At 43.2% G+C, this 23,942-nt stretch overlaps 1 protein-coding gene across 4 annotated transcripts in view; it reads left to right on the forward strand.

Moving 5' to 3' along the window:
- Positions 1-7,831: 7,831 nt before the first annotated feature.
- Positions 7,832-23,942, forward strand: part of nisch (nischarin) — a 43,503-nt gene continuing 27,392 nt past the window's right edge. For 3 of the 4 annotated variants that reach the window (XM_088916994.1, XM_088916995.1, XM_088916996.1), the window contains exons 1-12: positions 7,832-8,097; positions 10,507-10,590; positions 12,275-12,457; positions 15,128-15,176; positions 15,615-15,778; positions 15,986-16,081; positions 16,221-16,316; positions 16,454-16,606; positions 16,904-16,972; positions 19,717-19,902; positions 21,219-21,347; positions 21,913-22,026. In XM_088916994.1, coding sequence (XP_088773120.1) covers positions 8,014-8,097; positions 10,507-10,590; positions 12,275-12,457; positions 15,128-15,176; positions 15,615-15,778; positions 15,986-16,081; positions 16,221-16,316; positions 16,454-16,606; positions 16,904-16,972; positions 19,717-19,902; positions 21,219-21,347; positions 21,913-22,026 — 1,407 coding nt within the window. In that variant the 5' untranslated portion in view covers positions 7,832-8,013. The remainder of the gene's footprint in view (positions 8,098-10,506; positions 10,591-12,274; positions 12,458-15,127; positions 15,177-15,614; positions 15,779-15,985; positions 16,082-16,220; positions 16,317-16,453; positions 16,607-16,903; positions 16,973-19,716; positions 19,903-21,218; positions 21,348-21,912; positions 22,027-23,942) is intronic. The other variant, XM_088916997.1, reaches the window with a different exon arrangement.

The following is a 23,942-nucleotide window of genomic DNA, read 5'->3' on the forward strand; positions in this document are numbered from 1 at the left end:
TGAAATTCCCCAAGTCTTCTTACGTTGACCCTGCTGTCCACGTCAGAGTACAGTGTCTTTATCCAGCGGCTGAAACTTTCTCCAAAGCCGAAGTGTTCCACCACTCTGAACAGATACTGTAGTTGTGGTTTACTCTGTCGAAGGTATACTCTTTCTCCTGATCCAGGCTCACCACCATCATGGGCACGTTCCGGTCCTTGGCCCAAGCCATGGCGTCTCTGGTGAGCTGGAGATTCCAGCTGATGGATTGCCCTTCCACCCCACACGTCTGGTTGCTGTTGATGATGTGGGGCAAGCTGGTCCTCAGTCTCCCGGTCAGTAGCTTGGAAAGGATCTAGACATCCACGCAGAGCATCATGATCGGCCTCCAGTTCTTGAAGTCTGCACCGTCCCCTTCCTTTGTAGGGCAGGGTGATGCCAACTTCCCTCATAGTGTCTCCGAGTTTCCCCTGGCGGAAGATCTCCTGCGCCACTTCCACCAGATGTCCCGCCAGCGACAGAAGCAGGTGTAGAATTCCTTGGGCAGTCCGTCCGGCCCCGGCACCTTGCCATTCTACATGGACCAAAGCTCCACCTTCAGCTCCTCCACCATGATCGGACCCTTTAAGTTTTCCCTCACCTCGTCCGATACTCTTGCCTTCAGCACCATCAGAAAAGCGTTGCCTGCCTCCATCTCTGCTTTTCTGAAAAGAGCTCTTTGTAGAAAGCAGTCGCTGCTTCTACTTTGTCGCTCTCGTCCAGCACTTTCCCTCCATCTCCCCCTCTCAGGCTGTGGATGACCCTCTTTTTCTGGGCTCCCCGGACCTGATTAAAGAAATAAGAGGAACAGGTTTAATTATTTTCATAATGCTCCTTTTGTGCCTTGGCTTTCTCGGTGTACAGGTTGAGGAGCCTCTCCTTCAAGTACCGTGCCCGGGCTTGAATTTATGGCTCCTCCCCCATTTGCTAAGCTATATTCCTCCGCCACGCAGCTTCCTTTCTTTCCCTGGCTGCCTTCTGTCTGCAGTACATATGTGCCAGGGTTCTGGTCCTCTCCTTCACTGCTTCCCACCATTCCACAAGAGCTTTAGCTGCACTTCATATCAGCCCAGCTCTCAGAGTGTTCCTGGAACAGTGCCCTGAAGCCGTCTTCCTCCAGTATCTCCTGGTTCAGCTTCCAGTACTCTCGGCTGAATGCTGTGTGTTAGTGTTAGCCACCACTGTCATGCGGTCATGGTCAGAATACCACACCGGGGACACCGCTGCTGACCAGGTGTGCATGAAGATGTAGTCCAGGTCCCCAGGAGTTTCACCACATCGTTCCCGTGTCGCTTGGGCAACATTGTCTGAAGCCATCCACTAGGGAGAATCTGCTGAGCTGGTGTTGCTCCCCTTCTCTTTGAAGTCCCCGCCGAGTACCACCTGTCTGTTTGTGGTGCAGCAGCTTGCCAGGTCAGCAAACACTTCCTTCCGGACCGAGGGTTCCGTCGGAGCATAGACGTTGATCGCTCTCAACTTCTGCCGCCTCCAGTTGATGTCCGCGACCAGGATCCGGCCTTGCACCACAGAGAAGGAGGAACTCAGCTTCATTTCTGGGTTTCAGAGGAGGATTCCCATTCTGGAACAGTGGAAACCTCCTATGCTCCAGCATGATCCCCCTTGGTCCATTTGCTGGAGAATGCCAAATGCCAGATGCCAAATTCATCCCTCACGTCCCGGGGCTGGCCCTCCACGTTCATGTACTTCCCCAAGAAGGCTGTTACCAGCTCCGTTGGTACATAGGGGTTGTACGTGTGTACCGTGATGGTCCTCTGGTTCGTTTTCCTCATTGGTTTGGGCCTGAAATAAGAGAAAGCAGGTTTGTTACTTATTTCTTTGCATCTTTTCGTTGCCTTGTGGTAGCAGGCGTCTGAGGCCATGTAGACCTCCATGTGCTTTCCTGCCAAGTTCTCCTGGATACAGTAGAAGTCCACACAGGAAAGTCATGAAAAAGTTACAGCGGTATGGTATTCCTTCTCCTGCCTTCTACCAGTGGAACTTGATCAGGTTCCTTTTGTCCGCCATCTCTGTGCCTGAATCAAAGAGAGGTAGCAAGGAAAGGTAACAAAAGAAAACCCAGTGGGGGGATGGTAGGGGTGTTGGCTGCTAAAGGAGTAGCAAGGCAGCTCTGGCCTTTGTCCTTATGGGCTTAACCCAGCTAGGTGCAGGAAGAAGCCTTCGCTTGTCTCAATGAGGGAGACAAGTGCTGCGGGCAAAGTAGTCAAGGTGTTCTGTTAAGAAGCAGAGTGCAATTCTTGGAAGAAAATGAGAAGTGTACTCGCTTCTTTTTCAGGAAAGTGGTAGGCTCTAAGTCTGTCATGGAGAGCGTAGTTGATGAGGAGGGAAGAGAGAGAACAGACCCTATTGCTATCCTTTCCTGCATGGAGACCTTCTACTTAAGACTGTACAGCTCTACAGAGGTAAAGGATGAAGAAATTCATTTTTTTACCTCAAAGCTAGAATATGTTTTGAGCGAAGAAGAGGGAAGTACTTGAGAAGGATTTGGCAGTAGAAGAGCTGAGACAGGCTATGGAAAGCTTACAGAAGGGGAAAATTCCGGGTGCTGATGGGCTCCCAAAATAATTTTATTGCACCTTTTGGGATCTGCTTAAGGATCCGCTACTGCACCTATACAAGAAAAACTTCAAGACAGGATCGCTGCCTGACTCCTTAAGAGAAGGCACTATCTCTGTCATTTAAGAAAGGAGAGAAAAACGATATAAAGAATTGGAGACCCCTCAGCCTGTTAGGCATGGACACTAAGATCCTGTCCAAAGCCCTTTTCCTGCACCTACAAAATGTAGTGGCCTCGCTAGTAGGGAAAGAACAGACTTGTGGGATAGCAGGACACCTAATGAGTGACAACCTGGCCTTGTTGAGGGATGTCTGTCTGTACTCAGAGGACTGCTCCCTCCCTCTGTGCATTTTAGGTGTAGACCTAGAAAAGGCCTTTGACTGCCTAAACTGGCAGTACTTAACATTGGTACTTGAGCACATTAAGTTTGGCCCCATCATTAGAAAATGGATTAACCTGCTGTAAACAGGTAGCAACAGCAGGGTAATGCTAAATGGCTATAGATCACGCCCCTTTGAAGTCTGTTCTGGGGTGAGGCAGGACTGCTAATTATCCCCCTTGTTATTTTTGTTTGGCTATGGAGCCCTTAGCCTGTGTCTTGCACCAGGATAAGGCCATTAAAGGGATACCAGTGCCTGAAAGCTGGGGAGGAGAGGTAAAGACGTCTCTATACATGGATGACGTCACTCTCCTCCTCTCTGACAATGCCTCAGTTAGTAGAGCTTTGCAGTGCTGTGACCGGTTCTCTTTGGCTTCCTCTGCAAAAATTTATAGACCCAAGACAGATTTTTTATCAGAACATGAGCCAAAAGAAGAACATAATCTCAGGCTGCAAGAGAAGAGAATTAATATCCTGGGAGTGTATTTTGGAGAAGAGATGGTAACAGTGAATTGGCAGAACAAACTGCCAATCTTAAATAAAAAACTAATGCAATGGAAGGATAAGACCTCATCATGAGACGGAAGGTGCTGGCTATCAGTTGAGGTCTTGCCCATCTTGTAATTTCTGGCTTCTACCTTCCCAATCCCACACCGAATTGCGGCGGTACTGAGAAGAGTGATGTTTAAATTTCTATGGGGTGGGAAGCAGGAAAGACTCAGGAGGGAAATAATGTACAGGCCGCTACCCTTGGGGGGGGGGAGTATGTCCCAGATATTGCTATAAAGCTGCTGTGCATTTTCCTGGCCTCTGTTCTGAGAGGCTTTGCGACAGCACCAGAAGCGCATACCTGGACTTATTTTGCCAGGCTCTGGGTAGGTAAGGAGGTGTTCAGAGTGTGGGGTATCAGACCCAAGCTGAGTGTCCCATTCTCTGACACATGCCCTGCAATTTATGGGACAGTTAAAAGTTTTCTAAGATCTCATCCAATTGGCCATATTCCCTTCTGAGATGTCAGCATCCAAAAACTGGAAGATATCGTTGCACCTCAGAATAATAGGCAGACCCCTGTGGACATTTTAACATCAGCCCAAACAAGGAAGGTGTGGAAACACACATCCTCTAAGTTTCTGTGCAACATTCACAAAGACTTAGCCTGGAGTGTCATCCACCAGTTCCTACCGGTCCGAACCTTCTTGTGCTGCAGCTCCAGGCGAATGAGCTACACTGCCCCCACCTGAGACGTCTGGTGTCCCTCTGACGTGGAATAGCCCGCCTACGTCCAGCACACAATCCTGCAGCCTATGCGGCACTCGGCGAGTGCACCCTCTGCGTCAAGGTGGAGTCTGGCGGTCTGCCCCCTCAGCCCCCCGGTCCAGCTGCTCCCCGGGCTCCTTCGCGCCCTCCCGTTCAAACACCCCCTCGCGAGCCAGGTTCTCTCAGTGCAGGACCACCACCCTACCTCGCTTCCCGAACCGGGCACGGTAGCAGACCTCCCCTAATACCTCCAGGACCTCCCCGGGTCCCTCCCATGCCGGCGCCAGCTTCGGGCTGAGGTCCGTGCAACGCTGCGGGTTGTAGACCCAGACAAGGTCCGCCGGTCTAAAAGGGGTCCCCCATCAGCGCAGATCATAGTACCACTTCTGACATACCCCCGCCTGAATCAGGCAGCTTCGGGCGAAGCTGTGTACTTGCAGCATCTGCTGCTGCAGGTCCCACTCGTAATCCGGCCTGTCTCCTCCCAGTGGTGAACCGAATGCCAAATCCAGCGGAGTCCACCCAGCAGTCCGGTACGCCCAGAGGGCGAGGGGTAAGTGGTGGTCCCAATCCTGCTGGTGCAGCGAGACGCTCTGGGGATGCAACGGGGTGGTCTGTGTTTTCTTACCCCTGCGAATACCCGGGACTACAAATTCCACCCCTGGTTGCTATGGAGCTCCTCCAGCACCCCCAGCCTGACAAAGATTCCCTCCAGCAGGGCGTCGGCTATGGTGGACGCTCTTTGATCCGGGATGGCATAGGCCTCAGGCCACTTTGTAAAATAATCCATCGCCACCAGGACATAGCGGTTGCCTGCCTCAGTGCGCGGAAATGGTCCCGGCTCGATGTCGGGGTCTGCCCCCTGCTGCTGCGCCCACACCAGGCCAGGCCCACACCAAATGGCCCGCTCAGGAATGTGGCCAATGTGCTTGCCTTCCCTTCGCCGCGGGGGGCCTCCCTAACGCTGCTCCCGCTGGGTGCAATTGCGGCAGTCTCCATGAAGCGGTGCAGCGAGGCTGGTGAAGTTCCGGACAAACCTCCAGTAATAAGACACCAACCCCAGGAAACTGCGGAGCTCCGCCACGGTGCGGGGCACCGGCCAGTTGCGCACTGCGGCAACCTTTCCCGGGTCCGTGGCCACCCCTCGCGGCCCGACCATATGCCCCAGGAAATTGACTTCCCACCGCAGGAGTTCGCATTTTCCAGGGTTGAGCCTCAACCCAGCCCACCGGATGCAAGCCAACACTAACTGGAAGTTCGCCAGGGTACACCACGCACTTGCTCTGGGGAACTGACGCCAGCACTCGCTCTATCAACCGCTCAAGCTTTGCTGGGGCATTACATAGTCCGAAAGGCATGACTGTGAACTGCCAGAGTCCTTGGCCGATGGAGAAGGGCGTCTTCGGGTGAGCCTCGGGGGCGAGTGGAACCTGCCAGTAACCGCAGCGGAGCTCGAGTGAGCTAAACCAGGTTGACTCGGAAATGTAGTCCAGTGCATCATCCATCCGGGGCAGCGGATAGGAGTCCTTCCAGATGACCTCGTTCAGCTTCTTGTAGTCCACACAATGAGAGCCGTGCGGGTTCAGTCCTCATCCCTCGCCGCGAACAGATCTTTTGTTCTCGGCAAGGAGAGACCGCAGCCGCCGTTGCTGGTCTCGAGTGAGGCCCTCGCTGCTACGCCGCAGCAGCTCCCCCGGAACCTCCCACCCCACCTGCCACGAGACAGATTCGTTCCCCCTGCCCCACCAACTATCGCTGGCCCAAGTCAAGGCAACCACCCACCTGCTGCAACCAGTCCAACCCCAGGATATAGTCCTCGCAGATTGGGGTGAGGTAGAAGGGGTGCTTTACCCTCGCAGCCCCAAACTGCACGGTGAGCGCCCGCTTGCCGAGGACCTCTGTGCACTGCCCCGTCACTGTCCTAAGGCGCAGGCTGCTGGTTTCCCATCCTGGGGGTCCAGCTGCCTTGGTGCCCGGCAGGACACCAGGCCGCAGCAGGGTGATGGTGTCGACCAGGGCCTGGCAGGGTCTACCCTTGATGAGGCAGGGAATAAATAAACCCCGGCTGTGGCCAACACTTCCTATGGCAGCAGACGGGGTGAAATGCTCCTTCTGGCTCTCCGGAGCAGGGGCAGCATCGTTCAAGGGCAGCCTCCCCCCTTTAGGCCGCCCTGCTCCCATTCCCCAGGGCTCCGGCACCCGGCAATCCCAGGCGAAGTACCCCCTCTCCCCACAGCGGTGGCAGATGACCCACCATCATTGCTCCCCCGGCGTCACCGCGCTGGCTATCTCCTTCTCCCTGTCTGATTCCCTGGGTGCCGCCTCCACTGCCAAGCAGGGAGCGCCCCTCTAGTGGTGCCCACCAGTGGTGTTCTCCTCGAACACGGCATCAGCCTGCTCAGCCAGAGCCAGGGCCTGCTCCAAGTGGACCGGCACGGCCAGCATCATGTGGCGCTGCACCTCAGTCAGCGAAATGGCTCGAAGGAACGCCTGGAGCGCTATCTCCTGGTGGGCCTCCTCTGAGAGTAGTAGGGTAATCCTGGCGGGCTAAGTAGGCCACAACTGCGGCAACCGGCCCCAGTGGCTCTCCCGCTAGGCGGCGGAATTGGGCCAACCTCGCCCACAGCAGTCCCGGAGTCTCCCCTTTCCCGCCGAAACACCTCCGGAGGGCCGACGCCAACGTCGCGAGTTGTATCGCTAGTCCCCGGGTACATCCAGCAGCGCCTGGCAGGCCTTCTCCTCCAGGACCGCGGCGAGGTGGCCCGCCATCTCCATCCGAGAGCAGCCATTTGCAAAGGCCGCCATCTAGAACTGGGCCTCAAAAAGTTGCCATGGAACCTCCCCATTATATCGGCTCGATCGCACCGGTGGGGTGGCGTTCCGGCCCCTGGCAGCTGCTGCTCGCCTCCAAAAGGCACTTTTGCTGGGGGAACCGGCGATTTTCCGAGTCCGACATCAATGGCATCCTCCCGCTTCTGACACCAATGTAGTATTTTCGAGTTTGGCGTGGTAGGACACTCAGATCCAGCACTCCAGGGTGGCAGTTGGGTACAAGTATATCAGGGGTGCGAAACCAGGGAACTATTTACAAGAATCCGGACAATCTCACCAAACTGTACACCCGTTTTTCATAGGGTCAGCTGCACTGGTCAGCGGCTTTCCTAGTCCCCGCCCTGACCACTACTACTCTCGCTCTTCGGCCGCAGCTCCAGGCAAATGCTCTACAATACTGTATATTAATATAAAGCTTTCTTTTTTGTGATTATCTGTATTTATTTGTGAAAAGAAAATAAAGTTCTTAAAAATCGAAATAGGAGATTTAATGATAGGTGTTTGTGTCCCCACGTGTTGCCTTATTTTTTCTCCGTAAACCGTATTCGCTCCAATATTATTAACCCCTTACCTTGTGCATACAGCGCAATTCAGTGATCAACAAGACATCTTCCTCTTCACAAATACTTAGTTACAGCTGTTATATTATAGGATATCCATAACTGGGTGATTGCTAGATTGTTAGTCAGAAGAATCGACTCAATGGAGTATATTTTAGTCTTTCTTTGTTAGTACATATCCATACTACGTTGGGCGCCCCCTTCGTCCCTATCGGCTCTTGTGCTTTGACACACAGTATGTTGTGAATAAAGTTTACTAGATTGAATTTACTCACTGCTGAATAAAAAAAAGATGGGAGTTGGGAGGAAGCTAGTGTTTCCGAAATAGAATTGTTTTCAAATTATTTTATTAACATTCTTTTTATTTCTTTATCTGTTTTTATATTTTTTAAATGGAGTCTTCCGTGTTTTCCGAAGATATGAACGAACCGAAGAAGATCTCCATAGTGGGGTCTGAACTGGTGGAGAACTACACGGTATGTAACATAAAACATTAACTACATTCCACTGCTTACAAGCTGATAATCGTAATGTCTCCAACACTTCTCTGGTTTGTTTCTTCTGTTGTGGTGTACTGTATGTTGTTCTTGTTGTGGACTTGTGGTAGTGCTACGTTGCGAAATGTATTTTGCAAGTGGTGGACTCTGCATTAGGTTACACGGACTTGCATTTCTACATTATATTGGTTGGTGTCACGGGCTAAATTGGTTTTATAAGGGTTAAACCAGTAAGGTTCTAACAAAAAGTATAAAAAGAGGAAAGGTATACATTAGATTATGTTTTAACTGTGACGCCTGTTACTCTTTATGACCGACTTCCTCAACCGAAGTCGGTCAAAAAGACCGGAATGATTCATCTTCTTTAAAAGCCAGGTAGGTCCCCTTTTCGGGCCATAAAGGCCCATGGGGGAATGGGGGGCAAAGGCCACCATTTTTCTTAACCATCCGACACTGGAAGTGGAGGTGATGTGGTCAGCATCACGTTCCGGCCGGCCTATAACCCCCAGAAGGCTTAACCCCTGGTACTCTTTTGGAAAGCAGGCTGAGTGGACCTGGGAGCCGTCTGGAAGGAATCAGAGCAAGCTACGTCGCCTACCCTTACCCGGGATTTTCTAGCCCTTGCCGTCTGAGCTACCACGGCTGTATATCCACTGTTGCAGAACAGTATTCGCCATTTGAGTCTACAAGCCGTGCTATGTTGGGAAAATGCTATACTGAAGCTGTAAGGAAGTGGGAGCCAGCATACGTCACTGCTGGAGAGCTGGAAACCACAGCGCTGTGAAATGGTTGCTGCGTTTTCAGTGTGTGCATGAGATCGGCTATGAATTTGTGTAGTTCGCAATTCTAATTTCATTGTTTAAAAATGATGAATTATTAGCACACATTGTGGCGCTTCTGACAATTTTTGTAATCATGTAGTAGAGAAGCATGATTGCTTGCTTCTGTTGGAACTTTGCCTCCACTCAAAGCTGAATAATAGATACAGTAATACAGTTTTTCAATTTTATTTTTACTTCTGAGAAGTTTTCTTTTTACTGAGCCTGTTACTGATAGACAGGTAGGATTTTACCACAAAAATTAAGATAAGATCACTTTATAAGCCATATACAATTTCTTGCATTAGGAATTTGTCTTTTTCACATACCCCAGCTTGCTCTCCATGAGACACACACACACAGACAGGCAGAGAAGCTTGGGGTCAGAGCACAGGGTCAGCCATTGTACAGCGCCCCTGGAGCAGTTGGGGTTAAGGGCCTTGCTCAGGGGCCCTACGGAGTAGGATTCCTCTGTTAGCCGCGGGACCTTTCCAGCTACAGGCGCAGATCCTTAGCCAGAGTGCCACCGCTCCGCCTTTAGCTTCTGATATTAAAAAATGAAGCTTGCATAATCTCCTGTGTGGGAGTTCAGGGTAGCTCTTTGTGGAATCTCATGTTTACAAGGATGACCGTGAATAACTATGCTAAGAACCAGATCTCTTATCTCAATTAATGTACTGTGTGAATGAGTGTGGAAAATGCAGTGTTACTATGTGTCAGTAATGTACAGACCTCTTATGTACCAATACTCTGTAGCACCCCCATGTTGGATGGATGGGTGTAAATTTGTGAGTTTTGCAGATTCTGAAACTATTTCTGTTTTGTTATTTTAACCTAATCTGAGACTGAACAGTCAAAACTTCTTTCATTTATACTTTTCCATGTAGTTTTCTACTTTTCAACCTTTAATTGTGACTTTGGTCATGATGCTGTTCTGATACTGTTTTACTGAATTAAATCAATGAATACCACCAGTCTTATAGTTCTGTACAGTATGATTAATGAGTATATGTCACTTTTTAATTGTGCTTTTAAAGCAATGAGCAAAACAGAAATTCATACCACAGGCACAATTCACTGCTTTATGATGTTCACACAGATCTCCTGGAGCATTATCATAAACAGGCTAATAGGTAGCCAGTCTTATTAAATCCTATTAAATTCTGATATTATATTCTGATCCAAAAGCTGTTTTCAAGGTATAAGTCTTATTTAAAAATAATTGTTTTAAAGGAAATTCGTTTATTTTTAATTTAAAAGTGTGCTGTAAATGCAAAAAAGTAAACTGAAATTACTACTCTTTTTAAAAACAATGTTTTGCGGTGGCTAGCTAGCTGTGGCTGGATTTCATTGTTGTGCTCATGTTTTTTTGCAAACGATGAATTACATCACTGGTGGTATCACAAGATACTGTAATTTGTTAATGAGGTAAGAGTCAAGTCTGTAACATCCATCACATGCTGCTGTCTTAAAATTGCTGTGCACTGGCTCCTGCAGCTATTTCCTGCAGCTATTTCCTATATTATATATTTATTTGTTATCTCTGAAATTTATTGTGGGCTGTTTTCAGGTTTACATAATTGAGGTGAAGGTCGGGGACCACCAGTGGACACTCAAGCACCGCTATAGTGATTTTCATGATCTACACGAAAAGGTGAACCTTCCATAGTACTGTAATACTCTGCTATACATTATGTACTTTAATTTTCATCTGCCAGGTATTTGCCCCACTTTCAGTTTTCCTCCGATTTTGGGTATCATCTGCAAACTAAACCAAGTTGCTAATTGTACCATAATCTATAGTATTAATATAAATCAGGAAAAGCAGTCCTGGTCTTAATACAGATCACTGTTTTACTCTGCTAATTACATCATCTCAATCAATTGGAGTATTTGCCCAATACTCTATTAAATGTTTTTTGTCCAAAAATTTCTCCAATATTTACTTACAACAAAATTGGGGGAGAGCAGTTAAATAAAGTGTACATGAGCAGTATGTAACACATACCTCAAATTTAGATATGTCATGTGAGTTTTTCTTCTCTGTCACAGCTCTATTGATAATATATCAGACAATACTTGTATACAAGTCTATGTGTTTCAGAGGCCTGTGACCTACACAGAAACCCAGAATATTTGTCCTGAAATACTATGCAATGCCTTATCATACCAAAATCAGGACTAAATTTTTTTTGGTACAAGGATGCCTAAAAGTGAATGGGAATCGGTCTTTATTCTAAAAATGCATCACTAAATTAGAAGGTAATCTTTTTGACTGAGAATTCCAGTAAACAGTAAATTAGATTTCTTAAATAGGATGCTCTCTAAAACATGGTCTCCAAGACTGGTCATGGGGCGGTGCAGTGGCTCTGTGACTAAGGATCTGCGCCTGTGGCTGGAAGTTTGCCAGTTCATATCCCGCGGCCGGCAGAGGAATCCTACTCATTGGGTCCCTGAGCAAGGCCCTGAACCCCAACTGCTCCAGGGGTGCCATATAAATGGCTGACCCTGCGCTCTGACCCCAGGCTTCTTTCTGTGTGTCTCATGGACGCAAGTTGGGCAAAGTAAAGTAAATTGGAAGCAAGTATGCAAAAAGACCAATTCCTAATAAAAAAAATTGTATATGGACAATAAACATCTTATCTTATAATAAGGTCCTCTCACATTCAAATGCTTAGAGAAGGAGGGGGTATGATGGTATTTTTCCTTCTCTCTGTGTTTTCCCTCTCATTCTCTGTCATCTTTTTCTCTGTTATCTTTTCCTCTTTATTTATGCTGTGTTCTGTAGCTGTTTAATGTTTATAAGTCAGTATAGTTAATCTGAGTAAATCAACATAAAATCCCATTTGATCATCTGTGTTTTCATGCCTCTAAGCCCACCTGCAGCTTGACATTATCTGTGTTTTCTGAATAAGCCCTTGAATGGTGAGTGCATGATGGTGCAGTGGTCAGCAGTGCTGCCTTGCAACGCTGGTGCCCTGGGTTCCAGACCTGAAATAATGTGTGTGGAGTTTGTATGTTCTCCCCATGTTCTCATGGTTTTCCTTCAGGGTCTCCATTTTCATTCCACAGTTCAAAAAAACGCCCTGCGAGGGACCAGCATCCTGTCCACAGCATACCCTGCCTTGTGTCCATTGCTTGCCAGGATAGGCTTCAGCTTCCCTGTGACCCTGAATTTTAAGAAGTGGTTAGAAAATGGATAAATGGCCATTTGAATAGTGCAATTAGATGCAAATTGTGAATGTTATTTATTTTATGGCCAATACATGGATCCTTGGTTGTAACATTATTTTATGTACTGTACATGAATATCTTTTAACATTTGGTATTTTTTTTAGCTTACTACAGAAAAGAAGATAGACAAGAATCTGCTTCCGCCTAAGAAGATCATTGGTAAAAATTCTAAAACTTTGGTGGAGAAGAGGCAGAAAGAGCTTGAGGCCTATCTACAGACTCTGCTGCTCAAGTTCCCTGTGGTTGCTCCGAAAGTCTTATCCTGTTTTCTTCATTTCCACTTATATGTAAGTTTGCTTAGTTCTACTATTCAGTTGCATATTCAAGTTGCAATTGCAATGTAATGAAAGAAGCTGGCACACCTACAAACGGCACAAACAAGGACACCCACCTTATTTGTCTGTGCTGTTGAAAGTAGTGTTTGTGCTGCTTTCGTTCCTTAAAAGAAGCATCTATTTTTTCAGGGATGTGATGTCAGTCCCCCCCCCCCATAACGGTACTGAAGAACCAAACTGGTCCAGTTCATTTGTGCTCTCTCTGTGCTGGTTTGTGCTGTTGAAAGTAGCATCTGAGGTGCTCACATTCCTGAGATATAGTGCCTCCTTTTTCGGGGAGTGACATGACTCTCGTTGCAGTTGTAGGAATCTGAGTGATGTCACGATAGCAATACCAATAGCAGTGAACTTGGCTGCTGAATAAGTCTCCAGCTCCGTACTAAAAATGTTTTTAGTTGTAATGAACCCAAAGTAACCGCCCACTAGAGGATACTAAAGAACTGGACTAAGTACAGCTCTTGCTATAGACTAAGTAATTTAATACCATAGTAAGCACAACATTGGATTGCATGGGAATCCAAATGTTACAGCAGTAGCTTTTTACTAAAATAATATAATTAATAATAATGGCTTACACTTATATAGCGCTTTTTCTGGACAATCCACTCAAAGCACCTTACAGGTAATGGGGACTCCCCTCTACCACCACCAATGTGCAGCATCCACCTGGATGATGCGATGGCAGCCATAGTGCGCCAGAACACTCACCACACATCAGCTATCAGTGGGGAGGAGAGCAGAGTAATGAAGCCAATTCATAGATGGGGATTATTAGGAGGCCATGATTGGTAAGGGCCAATGGGAAATTTGGCCAGGATGCCGGGGTTGCACCCCTACTCTTTTCGAGAAGCGCCCTGGGATTTTTAATGACCACAGTGAGTCAGGACCTCAGTTTTACGTCTCATCCCAAGGACGGCACCTGTTTACAGTATAGTGTCCCCATCACTATACTGGGGCATTAGGATCCACATGGACTGCAGGGTGAGTGCCCCCTGCTGGCCCGCACAGGGCCGTGTAATATGATTATTATAATATGATAGTCATTAATATGTAGTGATTTTAGGCATCTATCACTGTGAAATGTAATATTCAACTAATATTGCATTCCAACCAGAATGCAGTAGGCGTATGCCTTATCGTTTAGCCATGAATGAAGTTGTCAATAGTATTAAACCTACTAATCCATGTAAAGCCTGTAGTAAGGAGCAATTATGAAATGTATATTTGGATAAACATTCTGGAGAAGGTTGCATGCTGAAATCTACACAAATAGAAGTAAAAGTGACATGACTCTTAGTAAGTGTGTTCAGTCACATCTGGGTGTCACTTGAGTATTTGTTCTGTTGTTTATTTTGATGGAACTCCACACTGGTAATTCTTAGAGTACAGCAGGAACGGTGTGTTATTTTATGTAGTTAAATGTAAAGCTACGTAAAAAAAATAGATCCCTTGGATCAAACTTGAGTCTTCATTAGTTTGACCAATGGAAAATCTGGGTCATTATTAAAACTGGAGAGAGACAGCTAGTCCGAAGCATCAAGATCCACAGACATAAACTGGAAAACACCTTCAGATCAGGTTCAACAAATCTAGCACATGAAAGTGCATGAGGTTTACATTTATAGTATTTTGTACACATAAATGTAGCCTAAGCCTATTGTAAAAAATGAATTGCCAATGTGTTCTCTTAAGCATCTAACATGTCTCAGTCTGTCTCTTTTATTAATAAAAATGAAGGCCACTGTGATGTGTGTACTCATTTCAAGGTGCATTGAAATTGAGAAAATGTTGTATAGCTAGTTATGTGCCTTATCTGAAATATTTTAACATACATATTCTAAATGATTTTCCAATTCAGGGTTACAGGGGAGCATTCCAGTAAGGAAAGGGCACATAGCACGTTACACCCTGGATGGGACACCAGTCCATTGCAGGGTAGACACACAGACACAAACATGGACATGCACACTTTTAAACCTGGGGGAGTTTCCTTGCAGCCAGTTAACCTACCATTATGTTTTTGGACTGTAGGAGGAAACCAGAGCACCTGGAGGAAATCCGCGTGAACATGGGGAGAACGTACAAACTCCACATAGATAACACCCAGGTTCAGAACTGAATCGTGGGCCCCAGTGGTGCAAGGAAGCAATGCTCACTACTGCTTTACCTGTGCTGCCCCATACATTTATTTATTAAACACTAACATTAAATTACTTTGAACATTCCATTTAAATACATCAATATATACAGTATATTAATGGTGGTGCACATTTAAATGACCCTCGAGTTCAATGCATTTAGGAAGGAGGTCTGTGAGAGAAAAAATCACTTCAAAGTATCACTTCCTGCCACCTTGACCTGAGAAATTTCCTCATGCCATGGGAAGGAATGAAAGATGGGGACAACAGGCCACTGCCACCATTACAAGACCCTGGGATCAGGATGTATAAGAGGACTGAATTTATTTCCCTGCAACTCTTCTTTAAAGAGCCCTGCCACAACATTCTACTTTTACATAATGTTGTTGAACATATTAGTTCTGTTACATTAGATACTCACATGTAAAAATAATTTTAGTTAATATCCCACCTAAATCTGTATATATTTGTCTGTTCTTTGCAGGAAATCAATGGAATCACAGTAGCACTGGCAGAAGAGCTATTTCACAAAGGTAAGGTGTTTAAAAATGATAAAAACTCTGGTTGTTGATGCTACAGAATGTTGTCAGAACCCAAATTCGCAATGTGCTGTATAAAGAAAACAGTTTCCTATAATAATTAATAATAATTATTTACACTTACACTGATGATACTCCCCTCCACCACCACCAATGTGTAGCACCCACCTGGATGATGCTATGCCGGCCAAAGTGCGCCAGTACGCTCACCACACATCAGCTCTCAGTGGGGAGAAGAACAGAGTGATGAAGTCAGTTCATAGTTAAGGATTATAAGGTTTAATTGGTAAAGGCCACGGGAAGTTTGGCCAGAACACCAGGGTAATATCCCTACAGTTACATCATAATTGTCCTGTCTTAGTTTTGTTGTAGGAAGGATAGCTTAACTGCCAAACATGAACGAATAATGACCTGCTGAGTGTTCTTCCCCAGGAGAACAGCTGCTTGCAGCAGGACAGGTTTTCCTTCTGCGGCCCATGCAGTTATATGCCATCACTCAGCAGCTGAGACTGGCCAAACCCACATGTGCTAATGGAGACGCCAAGGCTGACCTGGGGCATATACTGGATTTTACATGCAGACTCAAATATCTGAAGGTATTCTTAACTGCTTTTTAACTGTAGTTCAGTGATAACTGAAAATGTGGTTACCAGAAGTAATTAGTGCAGTATCTGCAGTGTATAGTTTGTGTAAAATCAAGTTTTTTGAAATTATTAAAAATATTCTATTATTTTCTGTAAGACCATGTTTCCTTTTAAAAATCTGTCAGTTCACAAACATTCCTTCCTTTTTTTCATGTTTAGATCCCAGGCTCCAGAGGCACTGTGGGTACTAGCAACATTCAGGAGCACCTTCTCCCATTTGACTTATCAGTGTTTAAATCATTGCTTCACATAGAGGTAGGAAAAAACTTTATTCTGTTTGTTAAGAAATCAGTACAAGAAAGGATGCTCCATTCTAACAGAAATGTTATTTTTTAACATATATTTTACTGTAATTCTTATGTCCCTTACTCTTATCATATGTTATGCATTGTAGATTGCCCACTGTGATTTCAAACAGATAAATGGACTTCCATCTTTAAAACAGACCTTGGCTACAATGAGTGTTCATTACTCAGCATCATCAATGAAGGTTGGTCTTTAGATTTGCTTACTAACAAATACTTGAAAATGACAGGTATTTTTATTTGTGGAATTGCTCCTCATTAGTGGGAGAATTAAGAATGAAACCATCACTTTACATTAATGATCACACAATGATTATTTCAGGAGGTACTTGTCCCAGAAGCATTGGAATTTGCACAGTGGGAAGCTGAGGGAGTTGCATCAGGCAGCCCAGTCACTGCCATTATACCAACCTGGAAAACCCTGACAACACTTGACATGAGTCATAATCGGATATCTTGCATTGATGAGTCTGTGGTGAGCAGTATGCCTTGTTCTATTAATTTCACTGGAGTTGATCCATGACAATGGCACATTTTCTGCAAATTAAATGTTTGATGTGTCATTTCTGTAAGTTATTACTGATGGAAATGATTATTTGGAGATATTTTCCTTTTGTACGTGTGCTAATTCTGTTTACTTTCTTAAAATCTAAGCATTATTATGCCATTTTTTTATTTTAGAATCAAACTAGTCTAAATATGGTGTATGTTCTGTAAATAATGTATAGTTTCTTAGGCTTCATTATGTACAACATTTTTGCTTATTTTTCAGAAATTGATACCAAAAGTGGAATTCCTTGATATAAGTCACAATGAGCTGTCTGTGGTTGGGAATCTGCAGGTAAACCTTTTACTTATTTCACTTTTTAATTTCACTTTTTAATAATAATAATTAATAATTGCTTACACTTATATAGCGCTTTTCTGGACACTCCACTCAAAGCGCTTTACGGGTAATGGGGACTCCCCTCCACCACCACCAATGTGCAGCACCCACCTGGATGATGCGACGGCAGCCATAGTGCGCCAGAACCCCACACATCAGCAATCAGTGGGGAGGAGAGCAGAGTAATGAAGCCAATTCATAGATGGGGATTATTAGGAGGCCATGATTGGTAAGGGCCAATGGGAAATTTAGCCAGGACACCGGGGTTACACCCCTACTCTTTTCGAGAAATGCCGTGGGATTTTTAATGACCACAGAGAGCCAGGACCTCGGTTTTACGTCTCATCCGAAGGAGAGCCCCTACTCCTACTCTACACCCCTACTCTTTTCGAGAAATGCCGTGGGATTTTTAATGACCACAGAGAGCCAGGACCTCGGTTTTACGTCTCATCCGAAGGACGGCACCTTCGGATGTTTACAGTATAGTGTCCCCATCACTATACAGGGGCATTAGGACCCACATGGACCGCCTGCTGGCCCCACTAACACCTCTTCCAGCAGCAACCTTAGTTTTTCCCAGGAGGTCTCCCATCCAGGTTCTGACCAGGCTCACACCTGCTTAGCTTCAGTGGGTTGCCAGCTGTGAGTTCCAGAGTGATATGGCTTCTGGCCATATTTTCATTATGATAATTGACTGTTGGTCCATATAAACAACATAGGGAAAAGTAAATTAAGTCACATAAGACTGTAGATGGGAAGAAGCCACCTTGCCTATCTTTCTAGTCTGGTTGCCTATACCTTATTGAATAATGGTCATCAGTCAGCTATTTTTTGTTGGATTTGCTTCCATAACTTCAAATTCTTCACTATAGGTTTTCAGGTACTCCTCTTCATTTCACTATCTGTCCGTTTCAGGATTTTGAATGCTTGTATCAGATAATTAGTAGTTATGTTTGAGGTCAATAAGAATAAGTACAGTATAATGTACAGCTTTGGTAATTCCATGCATACATTTGATTATATTAGAATAAAACATACTGTGTTCAAACCATTAATTTTAAGTGAACATAATTATTAGGATACATTCTTTTAAAATAAATTTCAAAGCATAAAATTCTACACTTTGAATATTGAGATGTTTTTGCTGCAGCCATTCTTAGTTCTTGCCTATTCTTGGAATGTGCCGACTTCTTCAGCATGTAAAACACTGCTCACTTGGATTTAAATCCGGAAATTGACTTAGCCACTCTAAGATTGTGTTGGCAGTATATTTTAGGTCATTGTTGCACTGCAACAATACACTCCATAAATATACTGAGTATTTGTCTAAACTAGGAATGCACACAGCATTTAATAATCAACTAATAAATCAGCTACAGTTACTAATTATTTTTTACTGGTTAACCATTTAGCTCTCTTTGAACAAGTACATGCTCTTAAATTGTGTAACCTGTACTAAACTGACATCATACATTGAAATATGTTATTTACCAACAAAGAGGTGAGAAGCAGTACAGAAAGAGCTCATTTAATTGGATGTTTTATTTTAAAACAAAATGCCAAGAACTCTTGTGTCACTTTGTGTACCCTTTAAGGATTAATCTTTAAGAGTGACTCATCCTTATGACTGGATGTCTTTAGACACAATTTCACTTAGTTCCTTTAAAAGGGAACTGCAGTCACAATTTCTCAGACCGGTTAATAAATCTTGATAACAGAAGAAATTCATTATTTCATTAGATGGTATAGAATTGTTTTTTACCAAATTTTTGAATTAAGTACAAAACTGTGAACTTTGTGAAAGTACTGTAAGTCGCCATGTTCTCATAAACCCTCGTTTTGCCACTGACAAGAGTGAGAGTTCCCACAAACTGTGAAGTGATGCGGCCCCTTCCTGCTCACTAGTCATTGTAAAGGATGTGATCTATGAGCGAATATGTACAAGTTGTGCTGCAGACTTCACCACAGAAATGTTCCTACATGATCTGCATGGATACAAGCAGTTGCAAGCAAACACAAGCAGTATTTGTTGGCAAAACTGTCTCGAAGTTGACAGCAATATTTCTTTGTATAAATATTTCTATTATAATTTTTTTTATCTAGAAATTGTGTTGCCTCATTCTGAATTGCAGAATATGGCACTGTGCATACCTGGAAATTTCATATATTGTGTGTAAATTGGAGGTTTTAAAAGTAACTATGTACATTTTACTTTTATTGTGGTTTGAAATGCAGACATTAATGCTGATTCTAACCCCGAAATATAAAAATAGTGTTGCAGTTCCCCTTTAAGAAAAGAGTAATCTTAAAATATTTTTTCTTTTTTCAAAACATTGTAGAATCTCTTATACAAAACCTGAGAGTCCTTACCTTTCGCTGTTAAAGTTCTGTTGAAAACTTTGATATGTTGACAATTTACAAACCACTCCAGCTTCTTTCTCCTCTTATTTTGTAGATGTTGTGTGGCAATTGATGTAGTGAGACTTGAGCCCTCCTGAAGCTTTGATAGCAAAGTACAGTGTTCTTTATGGTCGACAAAATAATGCGATTTTTTTCTATTATAACCGAAGAACCCATTTTAGTTTGGTTGTGCGTACACAATATTATAAATAAGAGCATCTATTGTTTAACTATTTAATCTATTACATCCAAGGTCATTGGAGAAAACTATCTAATGGTTATTATTGGTTTCATTACAGCACTTGTATAACCTGATTCACCTGGATCTGTCTTATAATAAGATTGCAGTGCTAGAAGGTGTTCACACCAAGGTGGGGAACATTAAAACTCTTAATCTGGCAGGCAATCTGATAGAGGACCTGTCTGGTCTAAATAAACTGTACTCTCTTGTCAACCTGGACTTAAGCAACAACAAACTGGCTCAGGTAATGTATTGTTTTCCTCAGCTGTCAATGTTTATTTGCCCATTTCAACAGTTTTCGGATGGAGTGTTGTGAGAATATTGGCAACTAGCGAATGTAGACTTCTCATGCTTTCAAAGTGGCAATTAGTAATGTATTATTTTAAGAAAACCGTGAAACACTAATCAGCAGCCTGTCTGTGAAGTTATGTATGGGCCTACTTAATATAATATATTAATATACTTAATATAATATAAAACAAGTATTTTAAGTGAGTATTTTCTTTGATAAATTCCTTCTTCTTATTACACCCGTACCTATTTTGACTAATTTTCTTTTTATGAAAATTCGATGCATGCTACAAAGCATGTGAATTTTTACCAACATTTCGAATAACAAAAGCAAACTTCAAAATTACAAAGAAGCAATACAAAGAAAAATGACAAAACCACCAATTGTAGAGAGTGAAGAGGAAGGTGTCACACAACTGTTTTCATATTGAACGTACGTATCGCATTCCACTAACTAGTGTGGGTGAGAGCTAGCACAGAGCCTACAGAGTGGCACGATAGATGTGATACAGCTGTGTGCGCTCTTACTTTTCATATAAGACAATTGGTGGTTTAGACTGTATTATGGACTCTAAAGGTGTTAAGAAAATGAAAATTGGGAGTGTGTGTGTAATTTCAAAAGAAGAGTAAAATAAAGAGGTATGGTTGTAATTGAAAATACAAGCATTTTAAGTGGTTTTAAAGAGTGTTCTTCAGATTATATCAGCTAAAGTAGAGACATTTTATTTGTATCATTCATTTTTTTGTTTCAAAGTTAGACACTGGTCATTCTCAAATAGTGTGCACCCATACATTTTATTTAGCTCTGTAAGTACTTTTGTTTATTCCTAGTGTGCACTTCATGATTTCCAACATTCATTTTCCATGTTATGGGTGGCACAATGGTTTAATGACTAGCTTTGCGGCTTCACAACTCTGGGGCTGTGGGTTTAATTGTTTGTATATTTGTATGTTCTCCACATGTTTGCGTATGTTTCCTCTGGATGCTTAGGTTTCCTCCCATTATCCAAAGACATACTTGTAGGTTAATAGGTTTCAGGGAAAATTGGCCCTGTTGTGAGTGTGTGTGTTTGTGTCTGTGTGTGCCCTGCAATGGACTGATGTCCCATCCAGGATGTATTTTGCTTTGCACCCATTGCTTGCCAAGATAGGCTCTGGCTTTCCTACTACCCTCAATTTGATAAACTTGTTTATCCTGTTGCCTCAGTACTGTTTTGTGATTCATCTTAATGTTTTCTTTTTGTTGTGCATGGTATTAAAATATTTCAGCTTCAAGAAATTAAAAACATAGGGAGCTTACCATGTTTGGAAAAGCTGTCGCTCCTCAACAACCCCTTGAGTATAATTCCAGATTACAGAACCAAGGTTCTGGCACAGTTTTGGGACCGGGCTTCTGAGGTATGTAAACTAATATCACCTTTATCTTGCCTTTGTTGTTCAAGCAGATTATGTGTTGAAATTGTAGAATTTTAGCTTTTGGTTTCCTCCCTTGTCTTCCTTTAAACTTTCTATCTGCACAAAAATAGTATTTTTTTAAATGAAGAAATGTTGTTTATTTCTTTACAGCTTTATCTCATTTCTATATTTTAATATTTAATAGTAATTCAGTAGATGATACCTTCAGTGCTTATAAATAAACTGAATTGTTGCTACACAATTCAAACTATACTGATTGAATAGTATTGCAATATTTTACATGCGTCTAGTCACCTAGCAAGCCCCTTAATGCTCTCTGTGCTCATTCTGAGCCACAGGCTTTATAAGCAGAATGGGACAGAATCTCGGAAGACAGCATCTAGAACCTGGTCAAAAGCATGTGCAATGGTTGATTCCGTGTATTGCATCCAATGGTGACCGCTCACACAGGGAGTTTTCGGAAGAATAAATGTTCAAATGTTGTAGTGCTTAATATGAGTAATTAGCAATACATAGAAGTTGAAGTTTCCATCTGTGTTTACACTAGGTATGCTTGGACAGCATTGTGACAACAGAGAAAGAGCTTGACACTATAGAGGTGTTGAAAGCCATTCAAAAAGCCAAAGCTGCAAAAGACAGAATGTCTAACAATGAAAAAAAGGTAGGATATTTATAAGATGAACAGTTTTAATTATATGGATGAATTTGCTGTTTGTATTTACATTTGTACTCGATTTGTACTTGTCCTTCGGATGAGACGTAAAACCAAGGTCCTGACTCTCTGTGGTCATTAAAAATCCCAGGGCGTTTCTCGAAAAGAGTAGGGGTGTAACCCCAGCATCCTGGCAAAATTTCCCACTGGCCCTTACCAATCATGGCTTCCTAATAATCCCCATCTATGAATTGGCTTCATTACTCTGCTCTCCTCCCCACTGATAGCTGATGTGTGGTGAGCATTCTGGCGCACTATGGCTGCCGTCGCATCATCCAGGTGGATGCTGCACATTTGTGGTGGTGGAGGGGAGTCCCCATTACCTGTAAAGCGCTTTGAGTGGAGTGTCCAGAGAAGCGCTATATAAGTGTAAGCAATTATTATTGTTATAATTATTATTATTACATTTTTGTACAGTGTATTTTTTGTGTGCATGCATATTTTCTGAATCTTCTTTGCTTCAACAAAAACCCTTACTAATTTTTTTCAGTTTCAAGATACTTTCCTTTCTTTTATTAATTGTCCAGTTGATGATTAAGTATCAATTCAAGGCCCTAGAGGGCAATTGTCAGCAGGGTTTCATTCGGTCTCCACTAAGAACATTTTACATAAGCCCCTTATTTTCTTAATTTGACCAGCTACATCAGGTTTACTTCACCTGGAGGGGCACTGGACCTCTGGGACCAGGATTGCACACCCTTGATTTAATATGTCAATTCTTTTGAAATGTATAATATAATATGAAAACACCAGTGTTTTATACTCAGAAAACAGCTGGGGAAACTGTGAAATTTTGTTTAAAACCAAATGTAACTTGGCTAGTAGCGGTTTTGTATTTTGAGGTCCACAACAAAAGGGTTTGTTACATGCTTTGTAATAAATAATGGACAACACTCTCTGTATATTAAACAAATTACTTCAGTATTATATTCTGATTTTTCACTTAGTGTTTCAAGCCATGATATATCTGCATTATTAATAGTAAGGTATCCTTCTGTAAAAAGGTCAAATTGCTGCATCTGTTGTAATGCCTCATCACTGAATTGTAGTCTACAGACTGTAATCTAACATGCTTAATCTAAAAATCTATATATCAAAATCAGATTCACAAGGCTTTTCTTTTCACACCAAAAACTCAGATTGAAGTACCTTTTGAACTGTAAGGTATATGCTAGAACCAGTGAAGTAGGTTGCCAAGAATATGAAATAATGCAGTTCTGTAATACAGGTGGTTTTCTAAATATGATTGATTGCATGCAAATGGAGTTGTGTTAGATATTACAAGTTCAGGCTTCCTGCAGGGTTTAGTGGGTGCCCTTACTAAGAAATAGAAAAGGCTGTAGCAACATCTTTTCATGGGGACACTACACAGCATCACTAAAAACACAAACTGAAACATCTTTCTTCACTCTAATGCTTTCTACAGGAACAGCTGCCATGCTCCTTAGTAATGGCAGAATTAATAATATTCAGATTAGTGTTTCCAAAACAAATTAACACAACTGAACAAAGCTTTGTGCAGATCCTTTGAAACTCGCTTGAAAAAAATGCCTTAAAGTTTACTTTGGGTTATTGTTCAAGAATAAAATTGTACTACTTTATCATGACTTTGAGCAAATGTGCAAATCCCATTTTAAGATTATTCTATATAACTTTTTTTAAGAAGGCTCCTGGAAAGTATTTTCCAAAATGTAAAAATATATTTTCTAACTGCTTCACTTCACAATACACAATACTTTGCATCTTGCAATACAAAGAAAATCAAATAGCAAATTTTAGAAGTGCTACACAAGAAGTGTTCTCTGACAATGTAGTCCAGAATCAAAACGTACTCTGGTATTGTCAGCACATGCAAAAAGAAATAA

This window comes from Atractosteus spatula, chromosome 5 (genome assembly GCF_055471065.1).
Source record: "Atractosteus spatula isolate fAtrSpa1 chromosome 5, fAtrSpa1.hap1, whole genome shotgun sequence".
NCBI lineage: Eukaryota > Metazoa > Chordata > Actinopteri > Semionotiformes > Lepisosteidae > Atractosteus > Atractosteus spatula.